This window comes from Papio anubis, chromosome 4, assembly GCF_008728515.1.
Source record: "Papio anubis isolate 15944 chromosome 4, Panubis1.0, whole genome shotgun sequence".
In the NCBI taxonomy this organism is placed as follows: domain Eukaryota; kingdom Metazoa; phylum Chordata; class Mammalia; order Primates; family Cercopithecidae; genus Papio; species Papio anubis.
The window spans coordinates 139,856,665-139,884,198 of NC_044979.1; the positions used below are offsets into that span (position 1 = coordinate 139,856,665).

Below are 27,534 nucleotides of genomic sequence, written 5' to 3' on the forward strand. Positions count from 1 at the left end.
CTAACATGGTGAAACCCCATCTCTACTAAAAATACAAAAAATTAGCTGGGCGTGGTGGCAGGCGCCTGTAGTCCCAGTGAGCCGAGATTGCGCCACTGCACTCCAGCCTGGGCGACAGAGCGAGACTCTGCCTCAAAAGAAAAAAAAGAAAGAAAGAAAGAAAAAAACAAAAAACAAAAAAATTAGCCAGGTATGGTGGCGGCCACCTGTAGTCCCAGCTACTCGGGAGGCTGAAGCAGGAGAATGGCGTGAACCCGGGAGGCGGGAGTGAGCCGAGATCTCAGAGTGAGCTGAGATCACACCACTGCACTCCAGCCTGGGCGACAGAGTGAGACTCCACCTCAAAAAAAAAAAAAAAAAAAAAAAAGTAGCAGGGCATAGTGGCACTTGCCTGTAGTCCCAGCCACTTGGGAGTCTGAGGCAGAAGGATGGCTTGAGCTGGAGGCTGCAGTGAGCTATGATTGTACCACTGCACTCCAGCCTGTGTGACAAAAAAATATGAACAGATACATTAAGTCAGGTGACTAAAGAGTCATCTCTGTGCCCTGCACCTTCTCTCAGCAACCTCCATCCTATAAGAAAGGGGCAACTGGCCAAAGTATGCCCCTGCTGCAGTTGCAGATTACCATGTTTGCACGATTATCACCGTCAATGCTTCACATTTACATTAGGGCACTATGATTTTCAATGCAGTTTCCATTTTTATTTTGGAGACCTCTCCCAGGAACCTTCCCCCATTTTACTGAGGCCTAGGGAGAATGCACAGGGAGCTGAGCCCGTCCTTTGATCTTAGTTTGGTGGCAGAGATAGGCAGTGATACTGACGATGTGATGGCAGTGTCAGGTGCACTCTGTCCTCACTGGAAAAGTAGCCTCCTGGAAGGGCTGGAAGCTCTCACCCTTGACTGCTCTGACTTTGTCTCCAGCAACTCCTGGCTGTTAGGGCTTACAAGAGTCCAGTCCCTCTCTGGGCTGATCAGTGCGGGGCGGGCTCCTCTCTCCGACCACCGGCTCCTGCTCGCTGTTCCCTCCACCCTCCGTCTCGGTCTGCGCGGCTTCCCTGAGCACTCGAAAGGGGGGCCCGTGACCAGGTACGACCACGTCGGCAACGACCAGGACTCTCTTCCGGCTCCGCTCCTGGGCTGCGGGGTCTTCACTCAGCGCCTGCCACGAATCCTCGTCCCCATCTCGCTCAAACACATCTCCCGCCACCACTACGGTACCCAGAGCCGTGCCGGCCACCACCACGCTCACGTCGCGCTGGCCCCCGTGGCCCGGCGTGGCCCACACCTCGAGCCCCGGGCCCAGGCGCAGGGGCTGCCCCTCACCCAGCCCGTGGGGCAGGTAGCGGCCTCCGGGGAGGCAGAAGTCGTGCGAGACCAGCAGAGCCGCGCCTGGGAACAGCCCCAAGTTCCCGATGTGATCTGAGTGCCCATGGGTCCCCACAACCAGCGTCACGTCTCCCGGGGCCACGCCCTGCCCCGCCAGCGCCCTCAGCAGCGCCTCCCGAGCCCAGGGGCCCCCGGTGTCCACCAGGATGGGGCCACAGGCCGCCTCCTCCAGGGCGGCCTCTGCGCCGCCACTCCCGCGCTGGGACTTTCGGTGGCTGGAGGCCGGGCCCCGGGTCTGGGGTAGGACCAGGGTTACGGAGCCGTCGGCGCGCACGGCGTCGCCCACCCCCTCGGGCTCCGCGTAGCCCTGCAGCAGAACCACCACGGAGTAGGGGTCGCCGGGCACCAGCAGAGGGGACGCCCCGCGCAATGGCTCGGTCCGCATGAGGCTGCTCCTGGCAGGGAGGGACGGGCTGGGGAGAAAGGGAATGGAGGAGTGGGCGACCGTCCTATCCCTCTGCGATCCCCCACCCGAGCCCGGCCCCGCCACTGCCCCTAAGCCTCGGTTCTCTGCCACCCGCCTCCCATTAAGTTGGTATCACCCTCCCTGCCCAAGATGGTATCGCCCAGCCTCCCCTCACACTTGGGCCCGCCCCTCCCTCGGCATCTTCGGCCCCCGCCCCGTTCCTGTAGCGGTACGTACGTCCTTGCCCGTCACCCTCCTAAGGCTATCCTTTGTATTCCCCTCTATCGAATCCTAGCCGCGCTCTACCTTGGGCCTCTGCTAAGTCTTGCCTCACTCGAGAAAAGCGCAGAAATCGAAAACGCGCGTGGGAGTTTGTCCTCTGCGAGTTCCCGTGCACCCAGATATGGCGGCCGAAACGGCGCCGCGGAGGTAGCTGTAGTTCCGGCGCCTTTACCGTCTGCCACAGGAGGCCGTTTGGACTCCAGCCTCCTGGCGGTTCTCCGCCTCGCGACCCCAGAAGCTTCCTTGGACTGCAGAATTATGAAGCGCCATTAGCTCTGAGGAAGGGTCATGCTCAGTTGTCCAGGCTGGAGTGCAGTGGCGCGATCAGACCTCACTGCAGCCTTGACCTCCTGGGCTCATGTGATCCTCCCGCCTCAGCCCCCCGAGTATTTGGACCACAGGCGCGCACCACCAGGCCCAGCTAAGATTTCTATTTTTTCTTTTTTTTTGTAGAGACAGGGTCTAGTTCTGTTGCCAGGACTGGTCTGGAACTCCTGGGCTCCAGCGATCCTCCAGGCTTGGTCTCCTAAAGTGCTAGGATTACAGGTGTGAGCCACCGCGCCTGATCTTTTTCTCTTTTGAGACAAAATCTCTCCCTGTCGCCCAGGCTAGAGTATAGGGACACCATCATAGCTCTCCCCAGCCTTGAACCCCTGGGTTCTAGCGATCCTCCTGCTTCGGCCTCCCGAAGTGCTGGGAATACAGGCGTGCACGCCCCTCTAAATTTTTTTTTTTTTTTTTTTTTTTTGAGACGGAGTCTTACCCTGTCACCCAGGCTGGAGTGCAGTGGCACGATCTCAGCTCACCACAACCTCCACCTCCTGGGTTCAAGCGATTCTCCTGTCTCAGCCTCCCGAGTAACTGGGATTACAGGCGCCCACCACCATGACCGGCCAATTTTTGTATTTTTAGTAGAGACGAGGTTTCTCTATTGTTGGCCAGGCTGCTCTCGAACTCCTAACCTCAGGTGATCCGCTTGCCTCGGCCTCCCAAAGTGCTGGGATTACAGGTGTGAATCACCTCGACCAGCCTCCAGGCTGGTCTTGGATCTTTTGGACTCAACTGATCCATCTCCACCTCTGTAGTAACTGGGACTACAGGCGCTGCACCACCAGCCTTGCAGTCTTCTTAATTTGTGTGTGTGTGTGTGTGTGTGTGTATAGAGGTGGGGTTTCACTATGTTGCTCAGCCTGCAGCTTCAGCTTAACAAGACAGCGGCCATTCTGCCTCATTGACCAGCTAGCTATGTGTGCCCTGCTGTTGTTTGAAACTTTGGGCCCAACTAGTTTTTAGAAAAAAAGAAAAAAGTTTAATAGCAATATAGAAAATTTAGCACCTATGAAACTATATGGTGGGCTCTCGGTGACACTGATCTGAAGTAGACCAAGTATCTACCCCACCGAATTTATCAGCAGCTCCAGGCCATGACCCAGTGTCCCATTCTCCTTCACGGTTTGCTGGTGTGTAGCCTTCTGGATGCAGGCAGTGTATATAGATCGCAGAGAATGTCCGTTCTGGCCTCTTCCTTGGAAGGGTCTAAAAGCACTTTAGCACTTAAAGAGCTAAGTGACTTTCCCAAAGCCCACAGCTCCAGTGCCACTGCTGACCTCTAGGTGGGGGTGGGGATCAGTTAAAGAGGAAAGCTTTCAGTACTGTCAGCACATACACCTGCCAATTAAGGAGCTGGATGGAGTTCATCTGTAGGAGCGGGACCTCCACCCCCACCCTCCACCCTGCAAGCCATGCCATGCTGTTTCACCAGGATCTTGCTTGAGGTTAGATGGGAGAGAACAGCTACAAGCTTGGGTGGAGTCACTCACAAACACACCCGGAAAGCTGTGGAGCAGGGAGAGTGCAGACTTCAGAGGGCTCTCTATGATCCCTTCCCCTCTTGGGGGCTCAAAGGCAAGGGTCAAAGATCTTCTCGGTCAAGTTTGGGGTGGCCCCCTGTCTTGGTCATCTTGTCTCCTCCCTCCTCTTCCTCCTCTTCCTCCTCCTCCTCCTGCTCTTCCTCCCCTTCTGTTTTCTCTTCCCCATCTGTGATCTCCTTTCCAGTCCAAGTTTCCTGTAGACATGCTAGATTGGATGACAGAAAACAATTCATATATTAGTCCTGGAAGCAGGGGAGGCTATGGCTTGGCAGGAGAGGAGTTCAGTCCCCAGGCTTACCAGTTTCAGCAGCTGGGAGCACATGACCTTCACAGAGAAAATTTTGTAGGGGCTGCTCCTGATGGTGGAAGTACCAGTCTCCCACAACGTCTTCAAACTCCTCCAGCATGGTCTCACACTGGTCAAGTAGAAGGGCCAGAAGAGTATCTGCTCTGGAGGAATTTGAGATCCCTCCTGTCTTCTCTCCCTCCTCAACCTGACTGATTTTGGAGAGGCAGGTAGCCAGGAAGCTAAGCTTGGTCTACTAGATGTGCGATCCTCATTCATTCAACAAACATTTACCAGCACCTACTCTGCCAAGTAGGTTATTAAACTCTTGAGTTTTAGCTCCTTGGCTGTAAAATATGTACGGTAATTGCACCTACCACATCAGGTTGTTGAGGGTAAAATGAGGCTGCAGATGCAAAGTATGTGATCCAGAGTCTGGGACACAGTAGGTGCTTGATAAGTGATGGTGGATATCATTAGCAACCTTTTTTTTTTTTTTTTTTTTTTTGAGATGGAGTCTTGCTCTGTCGTCCAGGCTGGACTGCAGTGGTGGGATCTCAGCTCACTGCAACCTCCACCTCCCAGGTTCAAGCGATTCTCCTGCCTCAGCCTCCAGAGTAGCTGGCACTACAGATGCACGCCACCACGCCCGGCTGATTTTTGTATTTTCAGTAGAGATGGGGTTTCACTACGTTGGCCCAGATGGTCTTCAACCCATGATGTTGTGATCCGCCTGCCTCGGCCTCCCAAAGTGCTGGAATTACGTATGTGAGCCATCGCACGCGGCCCATTATTACTTTTTAAAAATTTTCCTTAAGGCAGGGCCCAATGGCTCACGCCTGTAATCCCAGCACTTTGGGAGGCCAAGGCAGGCGAATCACCAGAGATCAGGAGTTCGAGACCAGCCTGGCCAACATGATGAAACCTCGTCTCTACTAAAATTACAAAAAATTAGCCGCGTGTAGTGGCAGGCGCCTGTAATCCCAGCTACTCAGGAGGCTGAAGCAGGAAAATTGCTTGAACCCGGGAGGCGGAAGTTGCGGTGAGCTGAGATGGTGCCATTGCACTCCAGCCTGGGCAATAAGAGCGAAACTCCGTCTCGGAAAAAAAAAAATTCTTTAAAATTATTATTATTTGTAGTGAAGGGTCTGTTATGTTGCACAAGCTGGTCTTGAACTCTGACCTGAAGCACTCCTTCTCCCTTGGACTCGCAAAGTGCTAGCATTACAGTTGTGAGCCACTTCACCCAGCTCATTATGATTTCTTCTTTTGTTTGTTTGTTTGTTTGTTTTGAGATGGAGTCTTGCTCCATCGCCCAGGCTGGAGTGCAATGGTGTGATCTCGGCTCACTGCAACCTCCACCTCCTGGGTTCAAGTAATTCTCCTGCTTCAGCCTCCCGAGTAGCTGGGATCACACCACCACATCCGGCTAATTTTTGTGTTTTTATTAAAAACGGGGTTTCAACACATTGGCCAGGCTGGTCTTGAACTTCTGATATCAGGTGATCCACCTGCCTCAGCCTCCTAAATTGCTGGGATTACAGGTGTGAGCCGAGCCACCGTGCCCCACTGGTCCTGGCCCTACTTTAATCAATGGCACAGTCCTCACTCTGCCCCATTCCCCATGCTTGGGGTAGACGCCCCCTACAGTCGAACCCTAGAACCTAGCTCCCCTCTCAGGTTCCCTTCTCACCTCCCTGGATGGTGCAGTATCTGATCCTACCTGCTTCTTGAGGTATGTGACCTCCACGCTGGGCTCATCCCACAGCTCCAGAGGGATCCCCAGATCCACCTTCACCCCCTTCTGCACTAGGCCTTTCAGTGTTGCCATGGTCTGACTCTGACCCTGAGAGATTAAGAATTTGGCATCAGCCCAGCCCACCACCCCACCCCTCCCCTCCCTTCCCCTTTCTGCCATTTCAGTTTTGTCAACTGCTGGAGATTCACAGGTGAGTCCCATGATGGTGAAATGATGGGCAGATAACCTCTGGAGGACCTCAGGGGATACAGATCTTTGTTTCTGAGAAGTGGGGTCCTGCCCTGGGGAAGGGTCTGACCTTGGCATATCTCAGTGAGCCCTTGCGCTCAGCGTGAACACTGTAGTCCAGGATCCGCTCACATAAATTCTCTAAGGCCTCTTCCAGCCTTGTCTCTCTGTGGAAAGAGAGGAAACACAGATTCCCTGGATGCTGTAGGAACTCCCAGAGCTCCCTTGGGGGTTGGAAAGGGGAGGAGCATGAAGGACTCACGAAACACTGTAAGGCACGTGTCTCTTCCTCTTGCCTGTGTCCAGCACCTGCCCCAGCTCCAGCACCTCTCGAGATCGACCGGTGCGACTCAGCTCCCCCTGTAGCTCTGTGCTCAGCAGCTTACACACTGGTGGGGAGGAGAAATGTCCAGGGGAGGTGAAAGACAGACAAACACACCAGTCATTCATTCTGCAGATGACCTGAGGCAGCAGAGCATACAAGTGCAGACTCTGGAGCCAGACTGGCTGGGTTGGAATCCTGGCTCAGCCATTTAGCAGCTGTGTGGCAATCTTCCTGCTTGCTGTGCCTCGGTTTCTTCATCTTTAAAATGGGATAATAGGCCAGGAGCGGTGGCTCACGCCTGTAATCCCAGCACTTTGGGAGGCTGAGATGGGCGGATCACTTGAGGAGTTTGAGACCAGCCTGGCCAACATGGTGAAACCCCATCTCTACTAAAACTACAAAAACTAGCCAGGTGTGGTGGTGCACACCTGTAATAGCTAGTCGGGAGGTTGAGGCAGGAGAATCACTTGAACCCAGGAGGTGGAGGTTGCAGTGAGCTGAGATCTCACCACTGCACTCCAGCCCAGGCAACAAAGGAAGACTCCATCTCAAAAAAAGTAAAATATATTAAAAAGAAATAGGCCAGTGCGGTGACTCATGCCTGTAATTCCAACACTTTGGGAGGCCGAGGCAGGTGGATCACGAGGCCAAGAGATTGAGACCATCCTGGCCAACATGGTGAAACCCTGTCTCTACTAAAACTACAAAAATTAGCTGGGCATGGTGGTGGGCGCCTGTAATCCCAGCTACTTGGGAGGCTGAGGCAGGAGAATCGCTTAAACCCAGGACGCGGAGGTTGCAGTGAGCTGAGATTGCACCACTGCACTCCAGCCTGGGTAACAGCATGAGACTCTGTCTCAAAAGAAAAAAAAAATATATATATATATGTGTGTGTGTGTGTGTGTGTGTGTGTGTGTGTGTGTATAATAAATACAATGGGATAATAGTATGTCCCTCATAGGAGTGTGATGAGGATTAAATCAACATATATAAAGGCTGGCACATAGTGAGTACTGTATAAGTATTCACTGTTATCCTGCAGTTATTTATTGAGCTCCTTCTGTATGCATACTAACAATATAATAGACAGCAATAAAACCTATTATCTTTATCTACAGGTCTCTGTCAGTGTAGTTGGGACAGATAAACCAAGGATGACAAGATATGGTGAAGCTGGGCCTGAACTCATGGGCTCAAGTGATCCTCCCACCTTGGCCTTCCCAAGTGCTGGGTTTACAGATGTGAGCCACTGTGCCCAGGCCTGTTGGCTGTATTCCGATAGAAGGCCTGCAGAGGTGTTAAAGCAAGGACTGATACAATTAGGTGATTAAGTCTGTTTAAAAAGATTGACAAGTCAGGGGAGAAGAGCGGGACACGGAGGTGAAAGGAGACAGAGATGAGGACTAAGTCATGAGACTATCATGACTGCCTCTCATGATACTGAAATACAGTTTTGTGGGGGTGAAGAGAAGAGAAAAAGAATCCAGGGAAGAAACGTAAAGTCAGGAGGGCAGCAAACTAGGGCATCAGGGCCAGTCCCCTTTCTCAAATGGGCCCCACACTAGTGCAGCTGTGGAAGGTGCTGCTTACTGAAAAATCCATATAGTACGCACCGTCTGCAAAGTCTCACCGGATGGGGAACCTCTCCTACTTGTACGGCCTCCTTTTGTTTATGAGCTTCAAAGGCTGAGTTACTCACCCTCAAACCCCCTCAGGGGGGCGTGGGGCCTGTAATTTGGGAGCGTCTATGCTAGGGTAGGGCAGCGGATGTCCACAAGGCCTGAGCCTCACACCCGGCTCCTGCAGTCTCTGCAGATTAAGGTCTGGTGACATGAGGGAAACACGCACTGAAGATGCTCTAAAAGTTGGCAGTCCAGGGCCGATGGTCCCTGAACTACAATTCCCACAATCCATTGGCGGGGGTGTCCAAGCCAGCCAAAAAAATGCAGGCTTCTCTCTGGATGCAGCTTTGAGGTGGCACTACACGTTCGCTTCCTTGACCCCATCCAAATTCAGCCAAGCTCCACCAGAACCTCCCTCAAGCCTTCAAGGAGGTCGGGTGACCCACCCAATACAGTCCAGGATGTCCGGCCTAGAAGAAGGAGGTGTGGCCGGGCGATGCCCACAGGGGCTACCCCCTTCAAATACCTTCGCATTTGCTGGGCAAGCGTTCTGCGTCATCGTCGTCCTCCTTCGGCATCCCAGCCCAAGCCCCGTGCACGGCCAAAAGGAAAACCAATATTCCCAGTCGCACAGGTCCCATGACAAAGCGCCGTCCACAACCAACCACCGCTTGCCTTCAAACCAACTTCGGAGAGGCAGTGTGGGTCCTTTAAATTCCCAGCGGCTGGCGGCAACCTTAAATCCAGCCTGGCAAGGTCGGCGCATGCGCAAGATCAGCCCAACAGGGGTGCGGCCTCGTTGCTCCGGGTTTCCCTGCCTCCGTTTTGTGGCGCCTCTTGAAGGTCCTGGCAGCCGGGTAGTGAAGGAATAAATTACACTAATTACATCAAGAGGGAGTGGTCCTTATATGTAGATGTAGAAACAAATTTTTAAAATATAATTTCATTCTGTAAGCCTAGAGGACTTATTCTGGCACGGGGAAGGGGCAGTGACTTGCTCTTCGGCTCTGCCAGGACCTGCTTCCAGGAGGGGGCGGGGCCAAGATGGCGCCGAGCGCCGGGTGAGCGGCGTCTCGGCTGCGGCTAGAGTTTTCTTGCTGCCCGTGCTCGGCTGGCCGGGGCGGGTCTGAGTGGTACCCGGGAGGAGACCCTTTGAAAGTCCCTTGTGGGGACTGGAAAGAGGACGGTTGGTTGTGTGTCTGTGCTCGTGGGGACCCCGTGTGTGTGCCTGCATAGGAGAGATGTTGCAGGAGATGGGGTGGACTCTCTGAGCCTCATTTCGCGCTGCCCGGGGATCTTCGACCTGCTTCTCTGCTGGGATCTCGCTCAAGTTAACCCTCCCCTGGGACGCCTTCCTGCCGCCTCCACTTGATCTGAGGAGATCCTGTGACTGTAGCGTGTTTTATGAGCCTTTACTGGCAGAGGGTACCGCCGGGTATTGAAGGATTCGTAGGAGTTCGCCAGGGAAGTGGGACACGACCGCCTCTTGTAAACCCGGCGCCAGGCACAGAGTATGTCTCGAATAATTGTGTTCCCTATAGATAAGACTTATAAAAGTGGGGAAGGAGATTAGGGATGGTTTGAAAAGAACTAATTTCTTTTTCGGCCTCCCTCTTCCCATCCTTCCAGCACGGCCCCACCCTACTTGTACTACTCCTGAACAGTATTGATGTTAATCTTCCTAATGTCCAGCTCCAAGTGTGCCACTTATTTTATTTATTTATTTATTTTTGAGGCAGGATTTCCGTCTGTTGCCCAGGCTGTTGTGCAGTGGCACCATCTTGGCTCACTGCAGCCTCCAACTCCTCAGTAGTTCAAGCGATCCTCCCGCCTCAGCCGCCTAAGTAGCTGGGATGACCGGTTCACCCCACCACGCCCGTCTAATTTTTTAATTTTTGCAGAAATGGGGGTCTCACATGTTGACCAGTCTGTCTCAAACTTCTGGCCTCAAACGATCCTCCCACCTCTGCCTCCCAAAGTGCTGGGATTACTGGGGTGAGCTACCTCTCTTGGCTCCAATTTGCTTTTTTTTTTTTTTTGAGACGGAATCTCCCTCTATCGCCCAGGCTGGAGTGCAGTGGCACGATCTCGGTTCACTGCAACCTCCACCTCCTGGGTTCAAGCGATTCTCCCACCTCAGCCTCTCAAGTAGCTGGAGTAGCTGGGACTACAGGCGCCCGCCACCATGTCTGGTTAATTTTTGTGTTTTTACAAAAAGACAAGGTTTCACCATGTTGGCCAGGGTGGTCTTGAACTCCTGACCCCAGGTGATCTTCCTGCCTTGGTCTCCCAAATTACAGGCGTGAGCCACTGCACCTGGCTCCACTTTGCTTTTAACTACAGTGTAGGCTCAAAGCTTGGGCCTATGACCTATTAATAACAGTGATACCAAGTATTTACTGAGCACCAACATCTCTAAGCCTTACAACTAATTCATTTACTTCACAAATATTTATGATGTCCCAGGGCTCCTGGAATACATCAGTGAACATAATAAAGAGCTCTGTTGGCCGGGCACAGTGACTCACGCCTGTAATCCCAGCACTTTGGGAGGCCAAGGTGGGCGGATCACCTGAGGTCAGGAGTTCAAGACCAGCCTGAGCAACATGGTGAAACCCTGTCTCTACTAAAAATACAAAAATTAGCCAGGTGTGGTGGTGCATGCCTGTAATCCCAGCTACTCGGGAGGCGGAGACAGGAGAATTGCTTGAACCTGGGAGGCGGAGGTTACAGCGAGCGAAGATCGCACCATTGCACTCCAGCCTGGACAACAAGAGTGAAATTCTATTTCCAAAAAAAAAAAAAGAAGAGCCCTGTTTACATGGTGGACAGAGACGTAGGCTCGCTCTGTTGCCAGGCTGGAGTGCAGTGGTGCAACCTCTGCTCACTGCAACCTCCGCCTCCCGGGTTCAAGCGGTTCTCCTGCCTCAGCCTCCCGAGTGTCTGGGACTACAGGCGCATGCCACCATGCCCGGCTAATTTTTGTATTTTCACTAGAGACAGGGTTTAACCATGTTGGCCAGGATGGTCTTGATCTCTTGATCTCATGATCTGCCTACCTCGGCCTCCCAAAGTGTTGGGATTACAGGCGTGAGCCACCGCGCCAGGCTCAGAAGATGTTAAATGCTACGGAAAAGAAGAAGTGGGCTGCCCCCACTCTGAGGGCAGAGTGCAGAGTTAAATAGGGTGGTCAGAGTAGGCAGCCAATTAGACATTTGGGAAGAACATTCCAGGCAGAGGGAATGGAGCAAAAGCTATTAAGCAAGTGCATGCCTGGCAAGTTTAAGGAGCAGCCAGAAGACATATGTGTCTGGATCAAAGTGGAAGAAGGAAGGAAGAGTGATCAGAGATATAATGGGGAGAAGGCAAATTTTGAAGGGCTTTGTGGGACATTATAAGGATTTTGTCTTTTTTTTTTTTTTGAGAAGGAGTCTTGCTTTGTCGCCCAGGCTGAAGTGCAGTGACACATATCTTTGCTCACTTCAACCTCCGCCTCCTGGGTTCGAGTGATTCTCCTGCCTCAGCCTCCTGACTAGCTGCAATTACAGGTGCCCGCCCATCTAATTTTTGTATTTTTAGTAGAGATAGGGTTTCACCAGGTTGGCCAGGCTGGTCTTGAACTCCTGACCTCAAGTGGTCCGCCTGCCTTGGTCTCCCAAAATGCTAGGATTACAGGCGTGAGCCACTGTGCCCGGCCTGAGACAGGGTTTTGTTATGTTGCCCAGGCTGGTCAGGAATTTCTAAGCCTAAGCAGTCTTCCCACCTCACCCTCCCAAAGTGCAGAGATTACAGGCATCAGCTGAACCACTGCACCTGGCCATGATAAGGATTTCGGATTTTACTCTATGGCAAGTGGAGCGCCACTGTGAGGGTTTGAGCAAAGAAATGACAATCTGCTTTACAGTTTGACGGAAGCATTTTGGCTGCAACATTAGGAACAGATGTAGAGAGAGGCAAGGATAGACACCGGGAGACATTGTTAGGAGGCTTTTTTTACCCAGTGGATAGATGGTGGTGACCTGGGCCAAGCAGTGGGAGCAGGGGAGTCAGGTTGGACTACCTGGTGGATTGATTGATTGATTGATTTTTTTTTTTTTTTTTTTTTTGAGACGGAGTCTCGCTCTGTCGCCCAGGCTGGAGTGCAGTGGCGCCATCTCCGCTCACTGCAAGCTCCGCCTCCCGGGTTCACAGCATTCTCCTGCCTCAGCCTCCCGAGTAACTGGGACTACAGGCGCCGCCACCACGCCCGGCTAATTTTTTGTGTTTTCGGTAGAGACGGGGTTTCACCGTGTTAGCCAGCATGGTCTCGATCTCCTGACCTTGTGATCTGCCCACGTCGGCCTCCCAAAGTGCTGGGATTACAAGCGTGAGTCACCGCGCCCAGCCTGACTGATTGATTTTTGAGACAGAGTCTCACTCTGTCGCCAGGCTGGAGTGCAGTGGCACCATCTTGGCTCACTGCAACCTCCGCTTCCTAGGTTCAAGCGATTCTCCTGCCTCAGCCTCCCGAGTAGCTGGTACTACAGGCGCGTGCCACCATGCCCCACTAATTTTTTGTATTTTTAGTAGAGATAGGATTTCACCATGTTGGCCAGGATGGTCTCGATCTCTTAACCTCATGATCCACCCACCTTGGCCTCTCAAAGTGCTGGGATTACAGGCGTGAGCCACCGTGCCCAGTTGGATTTATTTTTTTATCTTTTTTTTTTTTTTGAGATGGAGTCTCTCTGTCGCCAAGGCTGGAGTGCAGCTGCACAATCTCAACTCACTGCAACCTCTACCCTCCAGGTTCAAGTGATTCTCCTGCCTCAACCTCCCAAGTAGCTGGGATTACAGGCACGCGCCACCATGCCCAGCTAATTTTTGTATTTTTAGTAGAGACAGGGTTTTACCATGTTGCTCAGGCTGGTCTCGAACTCTTGACCTCAAGTGGTCCAGCCATCTTGGCCTCCCAAAGTGCTGGGATTACAGGCGTGAGCCACCACGCCTGGCCTACCTGGTGGATTTGTTGTGAAGGCTCAGATAAAGAACAAGTGTCTGGACGGATGGCATTACTGTGAAGATAAGGAAAGCTGAGCCTGGGCCAGGCAGTTCGACTCACGCCTTTAATTCCAACACTTTGGGAGGCCAACGCTGGAGGATTGCTTGAGCCCAAGACTTCAAAGTGCTGGGATTGAAGCCCTGAGGTGTAACAGAAAAAGACAGAAATCTGGGCTGGGCCTGCTGGCTCAGGCCTGTAATTCCAACACTTTGGGAGGGCGAAGCAGGAGGATTGCGTGAACCCAGCAATTCAAGACCAGACTGGGCAACATAGTGAGACTCTGTCTCTGCCCCCCCCCCCGAAAAATTGGCTGTGCACAGTGGTACACACCTATAGTCACAGCTACTTGGGAGGCTGAGGTGTGAGGATTGCTTGAGCCTGGGAGTTCCTGGGCTCTATCAGTCTTCCTACCTCTGCCTCCTAAGTAGCTAGAACTATAGCCGTGTGCCTGTATACCCAACTAATTTTTGTATTTTTTGTACAGATGGGGTCTCGCTGTGTTGTCCAGGCTGGTTGTGAACTACTGGGCTCAAGTGATCCTTCTACCTCGGGCTCCCAAAGTGTTGGAATTACAGGCATGAGCCACTAGGCCTAGTCCAGAGTTGTTTTTTTTTTTGAGACGGAGTCACCCTGGCTGGAGTGCAGTGGCATGATCTTGGTTCACTGCAACCTCTGCCCTCTGGGTTCAAGTGATTCTCCTGCCTTAGCCTCTCTAGCAGCTAGGATTACAGGTGTGCACTACCACGCCCTGCTAATTTTTGTATTTTTAGTAGCGATGGGGTTTCTCCATGTTGGCCAGGCTGGTCTTGAATTCCTGATCTCAAGTGATCCGCCCGCCTTGGCCTCCCAAAGTGCTGGTGGGATTACAGGTGTGAGCCACGGCACCTGGCACCAGCCCAGATTTCTATCTTTCTCTGTTACACCTCAGGGCTAACTCATGTGGGGATGGACAGAAGGCACCCCGAGTTCCTCCCCTCTCCCCACTGTCCTCCCTTTATTGGCCCCGTCCCCGTGTCTCACATTTCTTTTTTTTTTTTTTTTGAGACGGAGTCTCGCTCTGTCACCCAGGCTGGAGTGCAGTGGCCGGATCTGGGACTACAGGTGCCCGCCACCACACTTGGCTAATTTTTTATTATTTTTAGTAGTGACGGGGTTTCACCATGTTAGCTGGATGGTCTTGATCTCCTGACCTCGTGATCCGCCCATCTTGGCCTCCCAGAGTGCTGGGATTACAGGCTTGAGCCACCGCGCCTGGCCTCACATTTCTTTTTCTTCTGCCTGCCCCATTCCTCTGCCAGGGTCTCCATCTCTCCACCGGGGGCTTCATCCTTCCAGGGAGAAGAGGGACTCCAGAATGGCTGAGGAGAAGAAGCTGAAGCTTAGCAACACCGTGCTGCCCTCGGAGTCCATGAAGGTGGTGGCTGAATCCATGGGCATCGCCCAGATTCAGGAGGAGACCTGCCAGCTGCTGACGGATGAGGTCAGCTACCGCATCAAAGAGATTGCACAGGTGACCCAGCCCTTCTGTCCAGCTCCACGTTGGGTCCAGGATGTCGCCCGGGGCCCCGTCCTTAGGATTTTGGGCTGATGTCTATTCTGTCACCCACCCCAGGATGCCTTGAAGTTCATGCACATGGGGAAGCGGCAGAAGCTCACCACCAGTGACATTGACTATGCCTTGAAGCTAAAGAATGTCGAGGTGATTTGGGGAGACAGGCAGGGGGTGGGTGATGGGGACAGGGCGATGGGGTTGGGGTGAGGCGCCATCCTTCAGCCAGGTCTCCTCCGGCTCCCTTCTCACCTGTGCCCCTCTCTCCTGCCACAGCCACTCTATGGCTTCCACGCCCAGGAGTTCATTCCTTTCCGCTTCGCCTCTGGTGGGGGCCGGGAGCTTTACTTCTACGAGGAGAAGGAGGTTGATCTGAGCGACATCATCAATACCCCTCTGCCCCGGGTGCCCCTGGACGTCTGCCTCAAAGGTTGGGGGAGGGGAGAGCAGGGTGGCAGGGAGGAGGGAAAAGAGGACAGATGCGTGTGGGTGTGAGTAGCCTCACAATAGAAGAAAAGCTCAGCGTGAGATCCCTGGTGAGTTGCAAGGGGAGCAGGAGTGGAAACATGCATGGAACAACTCCCCAGTGTCCATGCGCGGCAATTCACCTTGACACCTGCCTTCCTTGCAGCTCATTGGCTGAGTATCGAGGGCTGCCAGCCAGCTATCCCCGAGAACCCACCCCCAGGTAACCTCTATGCCCCACCCTCTGGGTCTCTGGGTCCCTTTCCCCCTCCTTCCACCTTTTTTTTTGATGGAGTCTCACTCTGTTGCCTGTGCTGGAGTACAGGAGTGCTGGACTGCAGTGGCACAATCTCGGCTCACTGCAACCTCTGCCTCCTGGGTTCACGCGATTGTTGTGCTTCAGCCTCCTGAGTAGCTGGAGCTACAGGCACACACCACCACGCCCAGCTAATTTTTTGTAATTTTAGTAGAGATGAGGTTTCACCATGTTGGCCAGGCTGGTCTCGAACTTCTGACCTGAGGTGATCCACCCGCCCTGGCCTCCCAAAGTGCTGGGATTACAGGCGTGAGCCACCGCATCCAGCCTCCTCCCTTTACTTTTCCTGCTACTCTCGTCACGCCTCCCACTGTGCCTGCTTTCCCACCAGCTCCCAAAGAGCAACAGAAGGCCGAAGCCACAGAACCCCTGAAGTCAGCCAAGCCAGGCCAAGAGGAAGATGGACCCCTGAAGGGCAAAGGTCAAGGGGCCACCGCAGCCGACGGCAAAGGTCAGTCCTCCTAGGCCAGGCCTCTCTGGACTCTTGCCCAAAGCCACGTGGCCATTTGTTTTGTATCCTTTTTTTGTTTTTGAGACAGAGTTTCACTCTGTCACCCAGGCCAGAGTGTAGTGGCACAATCTCAGCTCACTGCAGCCTCCACCTCCTGGGTTCAAGTGATTCTCCTGCCTCAGCCTCCTGAGTAGCTGGGATTACAGGTGCCCACCACCACGCCCAGCTAATTTTTGTAGTTTTTTTTAGTAGAGATAGGGTTTTGCTATGTAGGCCAGGCTGGTCTCAAACTCACCCTCATGTGATCCACCTGCCTTGGACTCCCAAAGTGCTGGGATTACAGGTGTGAGCCACCATGCCAAGCCTCCATGTGGCCATTGGTGAAGTGGCTGAGGTCAGGGCCAGAGAGCCCCAGAAAGGATGGGGAAGCCTAAGAAGAAGCCGGGTCTCCTGAGTCTCAGGGGAAGTGGAGGGTTAAGGTTCTTCTGTTACTGAGGTTTCTTCTGGAGCTTTCTTTGTCAGACCCACCTCTCCAATCACACAGGGAAAGAGAAGAAGGCACCGCCCTTGCTGGAGGGGGCCCCCTTGCGACTGAAGCCCCGGAGCATCCATGAGTTGTCTGTGGAGCAGCAGCTCTACTACAAGGAGATCACCGAGGCCTGTGTGGGCTCCTGCGAGGCCAAGAGGGCGGTGAGGGCCCCACCAGCCTGCCCTGGCCCTGAGACTCCTCCTCCTGGGGGTCCTATGAATTGCTCCCCACATCCTACCCCCACCTGACTGGCTTCCCTCCTCCCACAGGAAGCCCTGCAAAGCATTGCCACGGACCCCGGGCTGTATCAGATGCTGCCACGGTTCAGTACCTTCATCTCGGAGGGGGTGAGAGCATGAGGTTCCACTGTGCAGGGACGGCAGCGGAAGCTCCTGTGAGGGTCTCCCTGCCCCATACCCAGCACTCCTCCCTCCCGCAGGTCCGTGTGAATGTGGTTCAGAACAACCTGGCCCTACTCATCTACCTGATGCGTATGGTGAAGGCGCTGATGGACAACCCCACGCTCTATCTAGAAAAATACGTGAGTGGTCCTGCCCACCTTCCCTTCCAGGGACCAGGGACCCTGCTGCCACCAACAGGAAGTCAGTGGTCAGCGGTGGCTCACACTTGAAATCCCAGCAACTTTGGGAGGCCGAGGTGGGAGGATCGCTTGAGCTCAGCAGTTTGAGGACAACCTGAGGATAGTAGTAGGACTACTGTCTCTACAAAAAAAGATAACAAAAACAAAATTAGCCAGGCATGGTGGTGCACGCCTGTGGTCCCAGCTACCTGGGAAGCTGAGATGGGAGGATTGCTTGAGCCTGGATGATTGAGGTTGCAGCGAGCCATGATTGTGCCCCTGCACACCAGCCTGGGTGACAGAGTGAGACTTTGTTTCAAACAAACAAACAAAACCAGAATCAGCTGCCCCGCCCTTTCTCCCTTAGGTCCATGAGCTGATTCCGGCTGTGATGACCTGCATCGTGAGCAGACAGCTGTGCCTGCGACCAGATGTGGACAATCACTGGGCACTCCGAGACTTTGCTGCCCGCCTGGTGGCCCAGATCTGCAAGCATTTTAGCACAACCACTAACAACATCCAGTCCCGAATCACCAAGACCTTCACCAAGGTGAGCCAGGGAAACTTGAGCACCATTGGTTTCATCACTGGCCACCTCTGGTTGGGGGAAGTCACACTGGAAACAAGGGCAGAGGGAAGAGGGACTGGAACTTTTGGGGGTCTAAGAGCCTTGAGGCTTGTCTGTAATGCCTTTTTTTTTTTTTTTGAGATGGAGTCTCACTCTTGCCCAGGCTGAAGTGCAGTGGTGCGATCTCTGCTCACTGCACCCTCTGCCTCCTGGGTTCAAGCAATTCTCCTGCCTCAGCCTCCTGAGTACTTGGGATTACAGGTGCCTGCAGCCATAACTGGCTAATTTATTTATTTATTTATTTTTTGAGACGGAGTTTTGCTCTTGTTGTCCAGGCTGGAGTGCAATGATGCGATCTCGGCCCACTGCAACCTCCGCCTCCTGGGTTCCAACGATTCTCTTGCCTCAGCCTCCTGAGTAGCTGGGATTACAGGCATGTGCCACCACACCCAGCTAATTTTGTATTTTTAGTAGAGACGGGGTTTCTCCATGTTGGTCAGGCTGGTCTAGAACTCCCGACCTCAGGTGATCTGCCTGCCTCGGCCTCCCAAAGTGCCAGGATTACAGGTGTGAGCCACTGTGCCTGGCCACAACTGGCTAATTTTTGTGTTTTTAGTAGAGACAGGGTTTCACCATGTTAACTAGGCTGGTCTCGAACTCCTGACCTCAGGTGATCTGCCTGCCTCAGCTTCCCAAAGTGCTGGGATTACAGGCATGAGCCACCGCGCCTGGCCTCACTGTCATGTCTTAATGATTTACAAGGAAAGTGTCTATGAAAGACGTGGGTCCCTATCAATCATCCTTTCAGACCCCTTCATCTTAGTTTATTTCCTTCCCCTTACAGAGCTGGGTGGACGAGAAGACGCCCTGGACGACTCGTTATGGCTCCATCGCAGGCTTGGCTGAGCTGGGACACGATGTTAGGCCTCTGGGAGGAAGAAATGGGGGAGGGGACGCAGTCATGAGGTTATAGAGGGCACTGTGCCCCCACCTGGGAGACCCTGGTGACCCTCCGGCTTTGGTTTCTTCCTTTCCCTTCCAACAGGTTATCAAGACTCTGATTCTGCCCCGGCTACAGCAGGAAGGGGAGCGGATCCGCAGTGTGCTGGACGGCCCTGTGTTGAGCAACATTGACCGGATTGGAGCAGACCATGTGCAGAGCCTTCTGCTGGTAACCAAAGCCCCTGTCCCTGCACCTGCGCCCCCGACCCCCCGAGAGACAGCCGGCGTTTAGCAAGCATATGGCGTATTTTATTCACCTACTCCCATCTTTGCCTCCTGTTTTCAGAACGTACTGCAAAGTCTGATACTATTTTACAGATGGAAAGACTGAGACTCAAGCTGAGTAAAAAATAAGGGGGCTGGCTGGGCGCGGTGGCTCACGCCTGTAATCCCAGCACTCTGGGAGCCTAGGAGGCCAGCCTGGGCAATGTAGCGAGACCTCGCCTACGAAAAACAAAAAGCTGGGAGTGGTGACATGTGCCTGTGGTCCCAGCTGCTAGGGAGGCCAAGGTGGGAAGACTGCTTGAACCTAGGAGTTCAAGGCTGCAGTGAGCTATCATTGTGCCACTGCACTCCAGCCTGGGTTACAGAGGGAGACCACCACTCCTCCAAAAAGAAAGAAGGGCTCACATGCTCAGCCTTTGGCATTTGGACCATCCTTCCCCAATGCTCCTGTGTTACTGTGTGGTCTCTGTACAAAGAAAATGCCCTCTTAACTGTCCTGCCACAGTATTTAGCAAGTTCATTCACATGTTAGTGCCCATGTTTTCATTTTTTTTCTCTCTCTCTTTTTTGAGATGGGAGTCTCACCCTGTAACCCAGGCTGGAGTGCAGTGGCATGATCTCAGGCTCACTGCAACCTCTGCCTCTCAGGTTCAAGCGATTCTTGTGCCTCAGCCTCCCGAGTAGCTGGCACCACAGGCATGTGCCACCATGCCTGGCTAATTTTTTGTATTTTTAGTAGAGACAGGGTTTCACCATGTTGGCCAGGCTGGTCTCGAACTCCTGACTTCAGGTGGTCTGCCAGCCTCAGCCTCCCAAAGTGCTGGAATTACAGGCATGAACTACCACGCCCAGCCATTCTTTTTTTTTTTTTTCTGAGTCTCACTCCGTCACCCAAGCTGGAGTGCAGTGATGCAACCTCTGCTCACTTCAACCTCCACCACCTGGGTTCAAGCATTCTAGTACCTCAGCCTCCCTGGTAGCTAGGACTATAGGTACGTGCCACCATGCCTGGCTAGTTTTTGTATTTTTAGTGGAGACAAGGTTTCTCCATTTGGGCCAGGCTAGTCTCACACTCTTGACCGCAAGTGATCTGCCCGCCTCAGCCTCCCAAGTGCTGGGATACAGGCGTGAGATGCCGCACCTGGCCCCGTGCCCATCTTTTGTTTTGAGCAAGCCCGCAGTGTTCTGTACACACACTAACAGCTCAGCATGGTTTGGCCTCCATCAGGGTCACTGAGATGATAAGGAATGTCCTTTTTTATTGCATCCCCAAGGCTCTTCTCAGAGTGTCACCAGCCCTCCCTCTACCTGGCTTTTTTTTGTCTGCAGAAACACTGTGCCCCTGTTCTGGCAAAGCTGCGCCCACCGCCTGACAATCAGGATGCCTACCGGGCAGAATTTGGGTCCCTTGGGCCCCTCCTCTGCTCCCATGTGGTCAAGGCTCGGGCCCAGGCTGCTCTGCAGGCTCAGCAGGTCAACAGGACCACTCTGACCATCACGCAGGTCCGTGGCCGGGTGGGAAGGAGGAATAGGAAGTGGAGGAGGACCCCAGTGTGGGACGGGCATTCACACAGCCACGTGGGCCCCAAGTCAGCAGTCTCAGGGCAACCAGGCCCTGAGTGAGGATGCCCAGCCCCAGTGAGAGCCACTAAGAGCAAGGGGAGCCCAGGCCTCTCCCTTCAGACTCTTCTTAGTAGATGCTGCCACGTCCCCTTTCCTCTTCTCCCCACAGCCCCGGCCCACGCTGACCCTCTCGCAGGCCCCGCAGCCTGGCCCTCGCACCCCTGGCTTGCTGAAGGTTCCTGGCTCCATCGCACTTCCTGTCCAGACACTGGTGTCTGCGCGAGCAGCTGCCCCACCACAGCCTTCCCCTCCTCCAACCAAGTTTATTGTAATGTCGTCGTCCTCCAGCGCCCCATCCACCCAGCAGGTATGCAGAGCTGTGTGGGACAGGGAGCATCTGGAGGGCCCAGGTTGCCTCAGAGCACCCTGGGGAGGCACAGGAGTAGAGCACAGTCCCCTCTGGGCCCAAAGTCAGGAGCTGAAAGAGGCACCCACCATGGTCCTGCAGGGCCGTAGCTGCCCTGCATGAGCAAGGTCTCCAGCCACAGCTGTCTATGGGGTCAACTACAGGAATAACTTGTTCAGGCAGGGAGCAAGTGAAGTGTCCCCGCCAGGCCTCTGAGGGGCAGGGAGGGCACAGGGCAAGCGGACCCACTTTTCCTTTCTATCCAGGTCCTGTCCCTCAGCACCTCGGCCCCTGGCTCAGGTTCCACCACCACCTCACCTGTCACCACCACCGTCCCCAGCGTGCAGCCCATCGTCAAGCTGGTCTCCACCGCCACCACCGCACCCCCCAGCACTGCTCCCTCTGGTCCCGGGAGTGTCCAGAAGTATATTGTGGTCTCACTTCCCCCAACAGGGGAGGGCAAAGGAGGCCCCGTTTCCCATCCTTCTCCAGTTCCTCCACCGGCATCGTCCCCCTCTCCACTCAGCAGCAGTGCCCTCTGCGGGGGGAAGCAGGAAGCTGGGGACAGTCCCCCTCCAGCTCCAGGGACTCCAAAAGCGAATGGCTCCCAGCCCCCCAACTCTGGCTCCCCTCAGCCTGCTTCATGATGCTCCACCTGCCAGCCCCCGGATTCCCACACATGCAGACATGTACACACGTGCATGCATACTAAGCGGAAGGAAGTTGTAGATTGCTTCCTTTCATGTCACTTTCTTTTTAGATATTGTACAGTCAGTTCCTCAGAATAAAAGTTTGGTTTGTAAGTTCCGATCCACTGCAGTCCTTCCTGCATCAGATACCACAGAGAGGCTGGGCCCATTGCCCCCTCCTGGTCTCTCGGGACTGAGGACTCTTCCTGCCCAGATTGAGAGTCCCAAGACCAGGAGGCTGGAAAAGAAAAAGACTGTCCTTCCGTGGGACAAACTGCCGCCTTGGCTGCCGTGTCCTCATTTGGGGAGCCTCAGATCCGAATGACGTAGGCATCGCTGTGGCTTAGGTGTCGCACCCACTTGTGGGGGTTGGCATTGCCGCACGGCCTGAAGGCCAGCCTGAGGAATCGAACCTGGAGGCCGGAGCACGTGTGCCGGGGAAGCTCAAAGGAGAGACTGGCCGGGCCCAGACCCAGAGGAGGGGCCGAGGTGGAGAGCCCATGGCTGGGAGGTCCTGGGGACCCTGGGACGTCCATCTGTGAGGGGCAGAGGCAGGGGGAGGAAAGAGGGCAGGAAGCTGACCACGCTGGGGGGACCAGGCAGCACTGCTTCGGGAGGGTAGGGGGGCTGTTAAGTGATGGTGGGAGGAGAGGGGCCGGGGGTCCACAGCGAATACCTGGAAAAGGCCCGAGAGTTGAGAGCCTCCTTGCACCCGAGGCAGGTCCCAGCGAAGGGCTCCCTCCGCCAGCTCGGCCTTCTGCTCTGGGCTGCTCAGCTCCTGAGACAGGCTGGAGTTTGGAAAGGGAAGGTGCTGGGCTTGGCGCCTTCTTGGGGCAGGCCCGTCGTGCTGAGCTCACTCTCTCCCCAGGAATCTCCCCGTGGTGGGTGCACACACTCACCTGACCACCCCTCGAGGCAGGGGAAGGTGCAGCCTGACATTGAGGGCTTGGCTACAGAGGAGACAGGAACAAAGTCAGCCCCAGGAAGGCACGGTCCCTTGTCCTGTTCCTCTTCAATGTCACAACAGGATTTCAGCACAGGTGTCCCCCACCTTCCCAAATGCTACAGCCTCTACCTTAACTGGATTCTGAGGCTGGCAGCTGCATCTGAAGGGAGAAGTAGCAGGTGCCCTGGCCCTGTCTCCTGTCCCACAGAGCTGAACTCGGCCAGGCGCCGGCCTCACTCTTACCTCTTCGAGGGCAGGTCGCATCGCAACTTCAGATAAACCTGGAGCCTGGATGAGAGGGTAAAACACCATGACTCAGGCCATCTCTTACTGGCATCTCACCATTCCTCACCAGGGGCCTCCATGCGGGGCTGTGTGGGTATGGGCTGTACCCCCAAGAGAGAAAAGGGCTGAAGTCCAGCCCAACTCCATTAGCCAAAGCTTTTTCCTTTTTTTTTTTTTTTCAGAGTGACAAGGTCTCGCTATGTTGCCCAGGCTGGTCTGGAACTCCTGGGCTCAAGTGATCCTCCCATCTCAGCCTCCCAAAGTGCTAGGATTACAGGTGTGAGCCACCACGCCCAGCCCAAGCCTTTTTCCAATTTGCACTTCATCACCACTACCACCACCCCTACTCTGCAGTGAGTCTTGGGAACATACAGGTCTCGGCTTGGGTTCCAAGGTAGTTCTAGAACCCAGGAAATGGTCTCACCGGCCTGAGCCTCGGTCCCACTGCACAGAGGGGAAGAGTCGGAAGGGAAGCAGTGACGGGAGGTCATCGGAGAGTTGGTACCGCATCACAGTCAGCTGAGAGACCAGAGAGCAACAAGGTTAGTTTGGTCTCATGCCCCCACTGCCCCCCTTCCCCATGGTGGATGGAATTTATGAGGCCACCCCAACCCTGACCTCGCCCTGAGGTGGTTGCAAGCGGAGGATTCGATGAGACTCAAACTCATCCAGATTCACAGAGCTGTGAAACGAGACTTCATCGACCCGGATTCCTGGCCCATAACCTGGAAAGAGAGAGAGAGACTTCTCTCCTGACCCATGTTTTGGGAGAGGAGCAAGAAGTGGGGAGGCTCCATCTCTGACTTCCCTCCATGAACTCTCCAGCAATGACCTACTCCAAGGGGAGAAAAACCCACTTTTTCCTCACCTCTTAGTTCTGACTTTCCCACACAAAACTCTTCCGTCAAGCCAATGCGCATCTCTGTTGGAGGAGAGAACATCAGGGGAGCTCAGCAAACTCCACGGTTTAACACACCAAGGAACCTGCCCTAACCCCAACCCTGGGTCCCGCCTGCAGAGGCCTCACCAGAGCCGCTGGGAAGGAAACTCTTGAGCCGAATCTCTCCCTGCACATCCACCTTCAGCAGGGAGCCCTGAGAGGCAGGAGGATCAAGGTTAGAGTCTTTTTTTTTTTTTTTTTTTTAAAGACAGTCTCGCTCTGTCGCCCAGGCTGGCAGCGGCGTGATCTCGGCTCACTGCAAGCTCCACCTCCCAGGGTCAAGAGAGTCTCCTGCCTCAGCCTCACAAGTAGCTGGGATTACAGATGTCTGCCACCATGCGTGGCTAATTTTTATATTTTTAGTAGAGATAGAGTTTCACCGTGTTGGCCAGGCTGGTCTCAAACTCCTAACCTTAAGTGATCCACCCACCTCGGCCTCCCAAAGTGCTGGGATTACAGGTATGAGCCACCGTGCCCCGCCTTTTTTTTTTTTTTTTAAGAGATAGGGTCTTGCTCTGTCACCCAGACTAGAGTGCAGTGGCTCAATCTCGGCTCACTGCAGCCTCAACCTCCTAGGCTGAAATGATCCTCCTGCCTCAGCCTCCCAAGTAGCTGGGACAGCAGGTGTACACCACCATGCCTGGGTAACTTGTTTATTTGTATTTTTTGTAGAGACGGGGTCTGGCTATGTTGCCCAGGCTGGTTTCAAACTCCTGGCCCCAAATAATTCTTCTACTTTGGCCTCCGAAAGCACTGGGATTACAAGCATGAGCCACTGTGTGGCCATTGCTGGGAGTCTTAACCACCCCACCATGTTTCTCAAGTCCCATTTGTCCTCAGCTCCAGGTTTGGGAGCTCAGACTTACATTAGATGCTATCAGTACAGACAATCTCTCGACCACATCCAAAAAAACTTCATTCTTTTGGCTCTGAGAAAGAGAGAGGGTTTGGATGGTTGGAAGCAGAATAGCCTATGTTCTGAAATGGACAGACAGGGAGAAAGGACAGGACAGTCAAAGCTACAGCTCTAGGGTGGGGACATGGGTGATGGAAGGGATACCCACATCTAGGGGAGGTGGGAGAGGTGTCAAGATCTTTTTTTTTTTTTGAGATGGAGTCTCGCTCTGTCGCCCGGGCTGGAGTGCAGTGGCCCGATCTCAGCTCACTGCAAGTTCCGCCTCCCGGGTTTACGCCATTCTCCTGCCTCACCCTCCTGAGTAGCTAGGACTACAGGTGCCCGCCACCTCGCCCGGCTAGCTTTTTGTATTTTTTAGTAGAGATGGGGTTTCACCGTGTTAGCCAGGATGGTCTCGATCTCCTGACCTCATGATCCGCCCGTCTCGGCCTCCCAAATTGCTGGGATTACAGGCTTGAGCCACCGCGCCTGGCCAATCTTTTCCTTTTTCTTTTTTTTTGCATTTTTAGTAGAGACGGGGTTTTACCATGTTGGCCAGGCTGCTCTCGAACTCCTGGCATCAGGTGATCCGCCCACCTCGACCTCCTAAAGTGCTGGGATTACAGGCATGAACCACTGCGCCCCAACGTAAGATCTTGGACTCTGCAGTCCCAGAGCAAAACCAGAGGGTCTGACCCCATGGATTCCTCCCTCACCTGGTCAGAGCGACTGGACAGGACAGGGCGGCTGGCTGCACTGCTGGGAGCCACTTTGCTCTGTTGTGTCTCAGCCCCAAACTGTAAAGCATCCAAAGCAATCAATCATCAGGTCTGACAACCCCAGCCAACCCCTCTTCTCCTTCCTCACCCTCCTCTTTCCCTCTGCTGACCAAGCCAACGCTGCTGAGGTCAAAGAGGCTGAAGGGCTTGCTGACCACAGCTTCCGTCTGGATGAAATTCCTCAGCATCTCTGTGGATGTGGTCTGTACATAGCCATAGTCCTAGTGGTAAAGGAAGGACAGTCCAAGTGGTCAGTGGAGGGAAGGGGTAAAAAGGGGGAGTGGGGCCAGGCATGGTGGCTCACTCTTGTACTCCCAGGTCTTTGGAAGGCCGAGACATAGGAGAATGGTTTGAGACCACAAGTTCAAGACCAGCCTGGGCAACAGAGCGAGACTCCCGTCTCTACAAAAAATAAACAATGAGCTGGACACAGGGGAGGAGGCTGAGGCAGGAGGATAGCTTGAGCCCAGGAGTTCCAGGCTGCAGTGAGCTATAATTGCACCACTGCACTCCAGCCTGGGCAACAGAGCAAGACCCTCTCTAAAAGGAAAAAAAAAAAAGACTTGGCCTCCTAACCACAGCATCCCACAGTAGAAGAGCAGATGTATCTCCAGGGGAATTAGGTGGGGGCCACAGAAGGGGATCATTGATTCTCACCAGCACTTCATCCAGGAGTTCGTAGACCAGAGCCACATTGCGGGAGATGGTCCCCTCGCCCAGGGAGCCACAGTAATCGCCCAGAAGAGTGGCCAACCTGAGGAAACACTTGGAGCGTGTATTTCCTCCTCCTCTCAGACCCCTGCCAGCTAGCAGGTGCCCAGCCCAACCCTCCTCACCTGGAGAGCAGTTCTAGGAGGCTGAAGGGAGAAACGTTTTCTGAAGTTGTGACCACCAAATACAGGCTGCTGTGTCTGATGTGAATGAAATGACGGCCATCGTGATGCTGAAACACAGGCAGGGAGAAGAGGGGTTAGGAAAAGGGAGGTGGAGTGATCAGAACCCAGGAGACCTGAGCTGGGATCCCGATGCCTCTTACTAGTCACAACAGCAGTGACTTTGGGAGATACATGACAGATCCCTGAGCCCAGCTTCCCATGTGGAAACGGGGTTAATTATAGTAACTACCCCAAGTTGCTGATAATGGAGTCACGCAGGGAGCTGGGCCTGGTGTGTTGCTGGCGCCCAATGGACGTTTTTTTTTTTCCCCCATCCCCATTACCCCGAGACGGAGTCTCGCTCTGTCACCCAGGCTGGGTGCGGTGTCCGGATCTCGGCTCACTGCAACCTCCGCCTCCTCGGTTCAAGCGATTCTCCTGCCTCAGCTTCCCGAGTAGATGGGATTACAGGCGCCCGCCACCACGCCCAGCTAATTTTTTTTTCGTATTTTTAGAAGATGCGGAGTTTCAGCATGTTGGTCAGAATGGTTTCGAACTCCTGACCTCAGGTGATCCGCCCTCCTCGGCCTCCCAAAGTGCTGGGATTACAGGCGTGAGCCACCGCGCCGGGCCTCTTGTTAGTTTTACTTGGAGAAATACAACCCCCAAGTGGAAGCTACCATGGAACCAGTCCTGGGAGGGAGACGGCGCCCACCCGGCCCGCCCGGGCCCAGCTCCTCACCCGCCTCCCGCCAGTGGTTACCATGACAACCGGGGACTCGTCTCCTGGCAGTCCCATCAGCTTCCGGTAGAAGAGCTCGGCCACATCCCGGCCGCCACTGTCCCCGCGGACTGGCCGGTGGAAGGACTCAGTGAAGGATCCTGCGACACGGGCTGGCCCTGGGCGCCCCTCCCGCCCGGTCCCTCCGTCCCTTCCCAGCCCCGAGGGTCTAGGATACAGTCTTTGTAGATGAGCGGGTCCCCCTTGGAGGACAGAATGAAGAACTGGGAAATCATGGCCGTCCTGGAGAGCAGACAAGAAGACGGCGAAAGTTGGGCCTGCCCCGCCCTGAGGCCCCGGAACAAAAGAACGCGCGTGCGCTGGCCCTTTAAGAGCGATTCTCCTCCGCCCGCGCCAGCTTGGACCGCGGGAAACCCGGCGCCCGCCCCACCCCGCCCGGAGATTCCCTTCCGACTCCTGCACCGCCTCCCCGTCACTCATTCGAGGCCCGCCCGGCGATTGGCTTGCGGCTAGCGGGAG

The 27,534-nt window shown here is 54.4% G+C and overlaps 4 protein-coding genes across 7 annotated transcripts; 1 reads left to right on the forward strand and 3 right to left on the reverse strand.

Annotated features, from left to right (window-relative positions):
• Positions 1-681: 681 nt before the first annotated feature.
• On the reverse strand, positions 682-2,462 carry MBLAC1 (metallo-beta-lactamase domain containing 1). Its single transcript, XM_003895779.5, has 2 exons — positions 2,103-2,462; positions 682-1,803 (listed from the first exon to the last, which is right to left on the reverse strand). The coding sequence occupies exon 2, from the start codon at positions 1,773-1,775 to the stop codon at positions 939-941; it is 837 nt and encodes a 278-aa protein (XP_003895828.1). The 5' UTR covers positions 1,776-1,803; positions 2,103-2,462; the 3' UTR covers positions 682-938.
• A 902-nt stretch (positions 2,463-3,364) lies between these two features.
• On the reverse strand, positions 3,365-8,949 carry CNPY4 (canopy FGF signaling regulator 4). The gene is made up of 6 exons (XM_003895778.4): positions 8,696-8,949; positions 6,485-6,611; positions 6,293-6,389; positions 5,959-6,081; positions 4,248-4,365; positions 3,365-4,154 (listed from the first exon to the last, which is right to left on the reverse strand). Exons 1-6 carry the CDS (start codon positions 8,808-8,810, stop codon positions 3,991-3,993), a joined length of 744 nt encoding a protein of 247 aa, XP_003895827.2. The 5' UTR covers positions 8,811-8,949; the 3' UTR covers positions 3,365-3,990.
• Positions 8,950-9,200: 251 nt separating this feature from the next.
• Positions 9,201-21,674, forward strand: TAF6 (TATA-box binding protein associated factor 6). The gene is made up of 15 exons (XM_003895772.5): positions 9,201-9,680; positions 14,509-14,720; positions 14,823-14,909; positions 15,036-15,189; positions 15,391-15,447; positions 15,872-15,991; positions 16,536-16,681; positions 16,790-16,867; positions 16,960-17,061; positions 17,468-17,650; positions 18,513-18,587; positions 18,714-18,839; positions 20,225-20,398; positions 20,628-20,825; positions 21,131-21,674. The coding sequence occupies exons 2-15, from the start codon at positions 14,565-14,567 to the stop codon at positions 21,509-21,511; spliced, it is 2,037 nt and encodes a 678-aa protein (XP_003895821.1). The 5' UTR covers positions 9,201-9,680; positions 14,509-14,564; the 3' UTR covers positions 21,512-21,674.
• Positions 21,567-27,460, reverse strand: AP4M1 (adaptor related protein complex 4 subunit mu 1). Of its 4 annotated transcripts, none has more exons than XM_021935188.2 (15): positions 27,233-27,460; positions 27,037-27,125; positions 26,235-26,341; positions 26,056-26,152; positions 25,509-25,619; positions 25,336-25,416; positions 24,591-24,653; positions 23,812-23,878; positions 23,653-23,706; positions 23,403-23,509; positions 23,209-23,303; positions 22,743-22,787; positions 22,453-22,503; positions 22,230-22,341; positions 21,567-22,089 (listed from the first exon to the last, which is right to left on the reverse strand). In XM_021935188.2, exons 1-15 carry the CDS (start codon positions 27,288-27,290, stop codon positions 21,865-21,867), a joined length of 1,362 nt encoding a protein of 453 aa, XP_021790880.1. In that variant the 5' UTR covers positions 27,291-27,460; the 3' UTR covers positions 21,567-21,864. The 4 variants fall into 4 exon arrangements, with proteins under 4 accessions (XP_021790880.1, XP_021790879.1, XP_021790881.1 ...); XM_021935187.2 differs by having other exon boundaries at positions 21,591-22,089; positions 27,016-27,125; positions 27,233-27,355; XM_021935189.1 differs by lacking the exon at positions 22,453-22,503 and having other exon boundaries at positions 21,595-22,089; positions 27,016-27,125; positions 27,233-27,355.
• Positions 27,461-27,534: the final 74 nt, after the last annotated feature.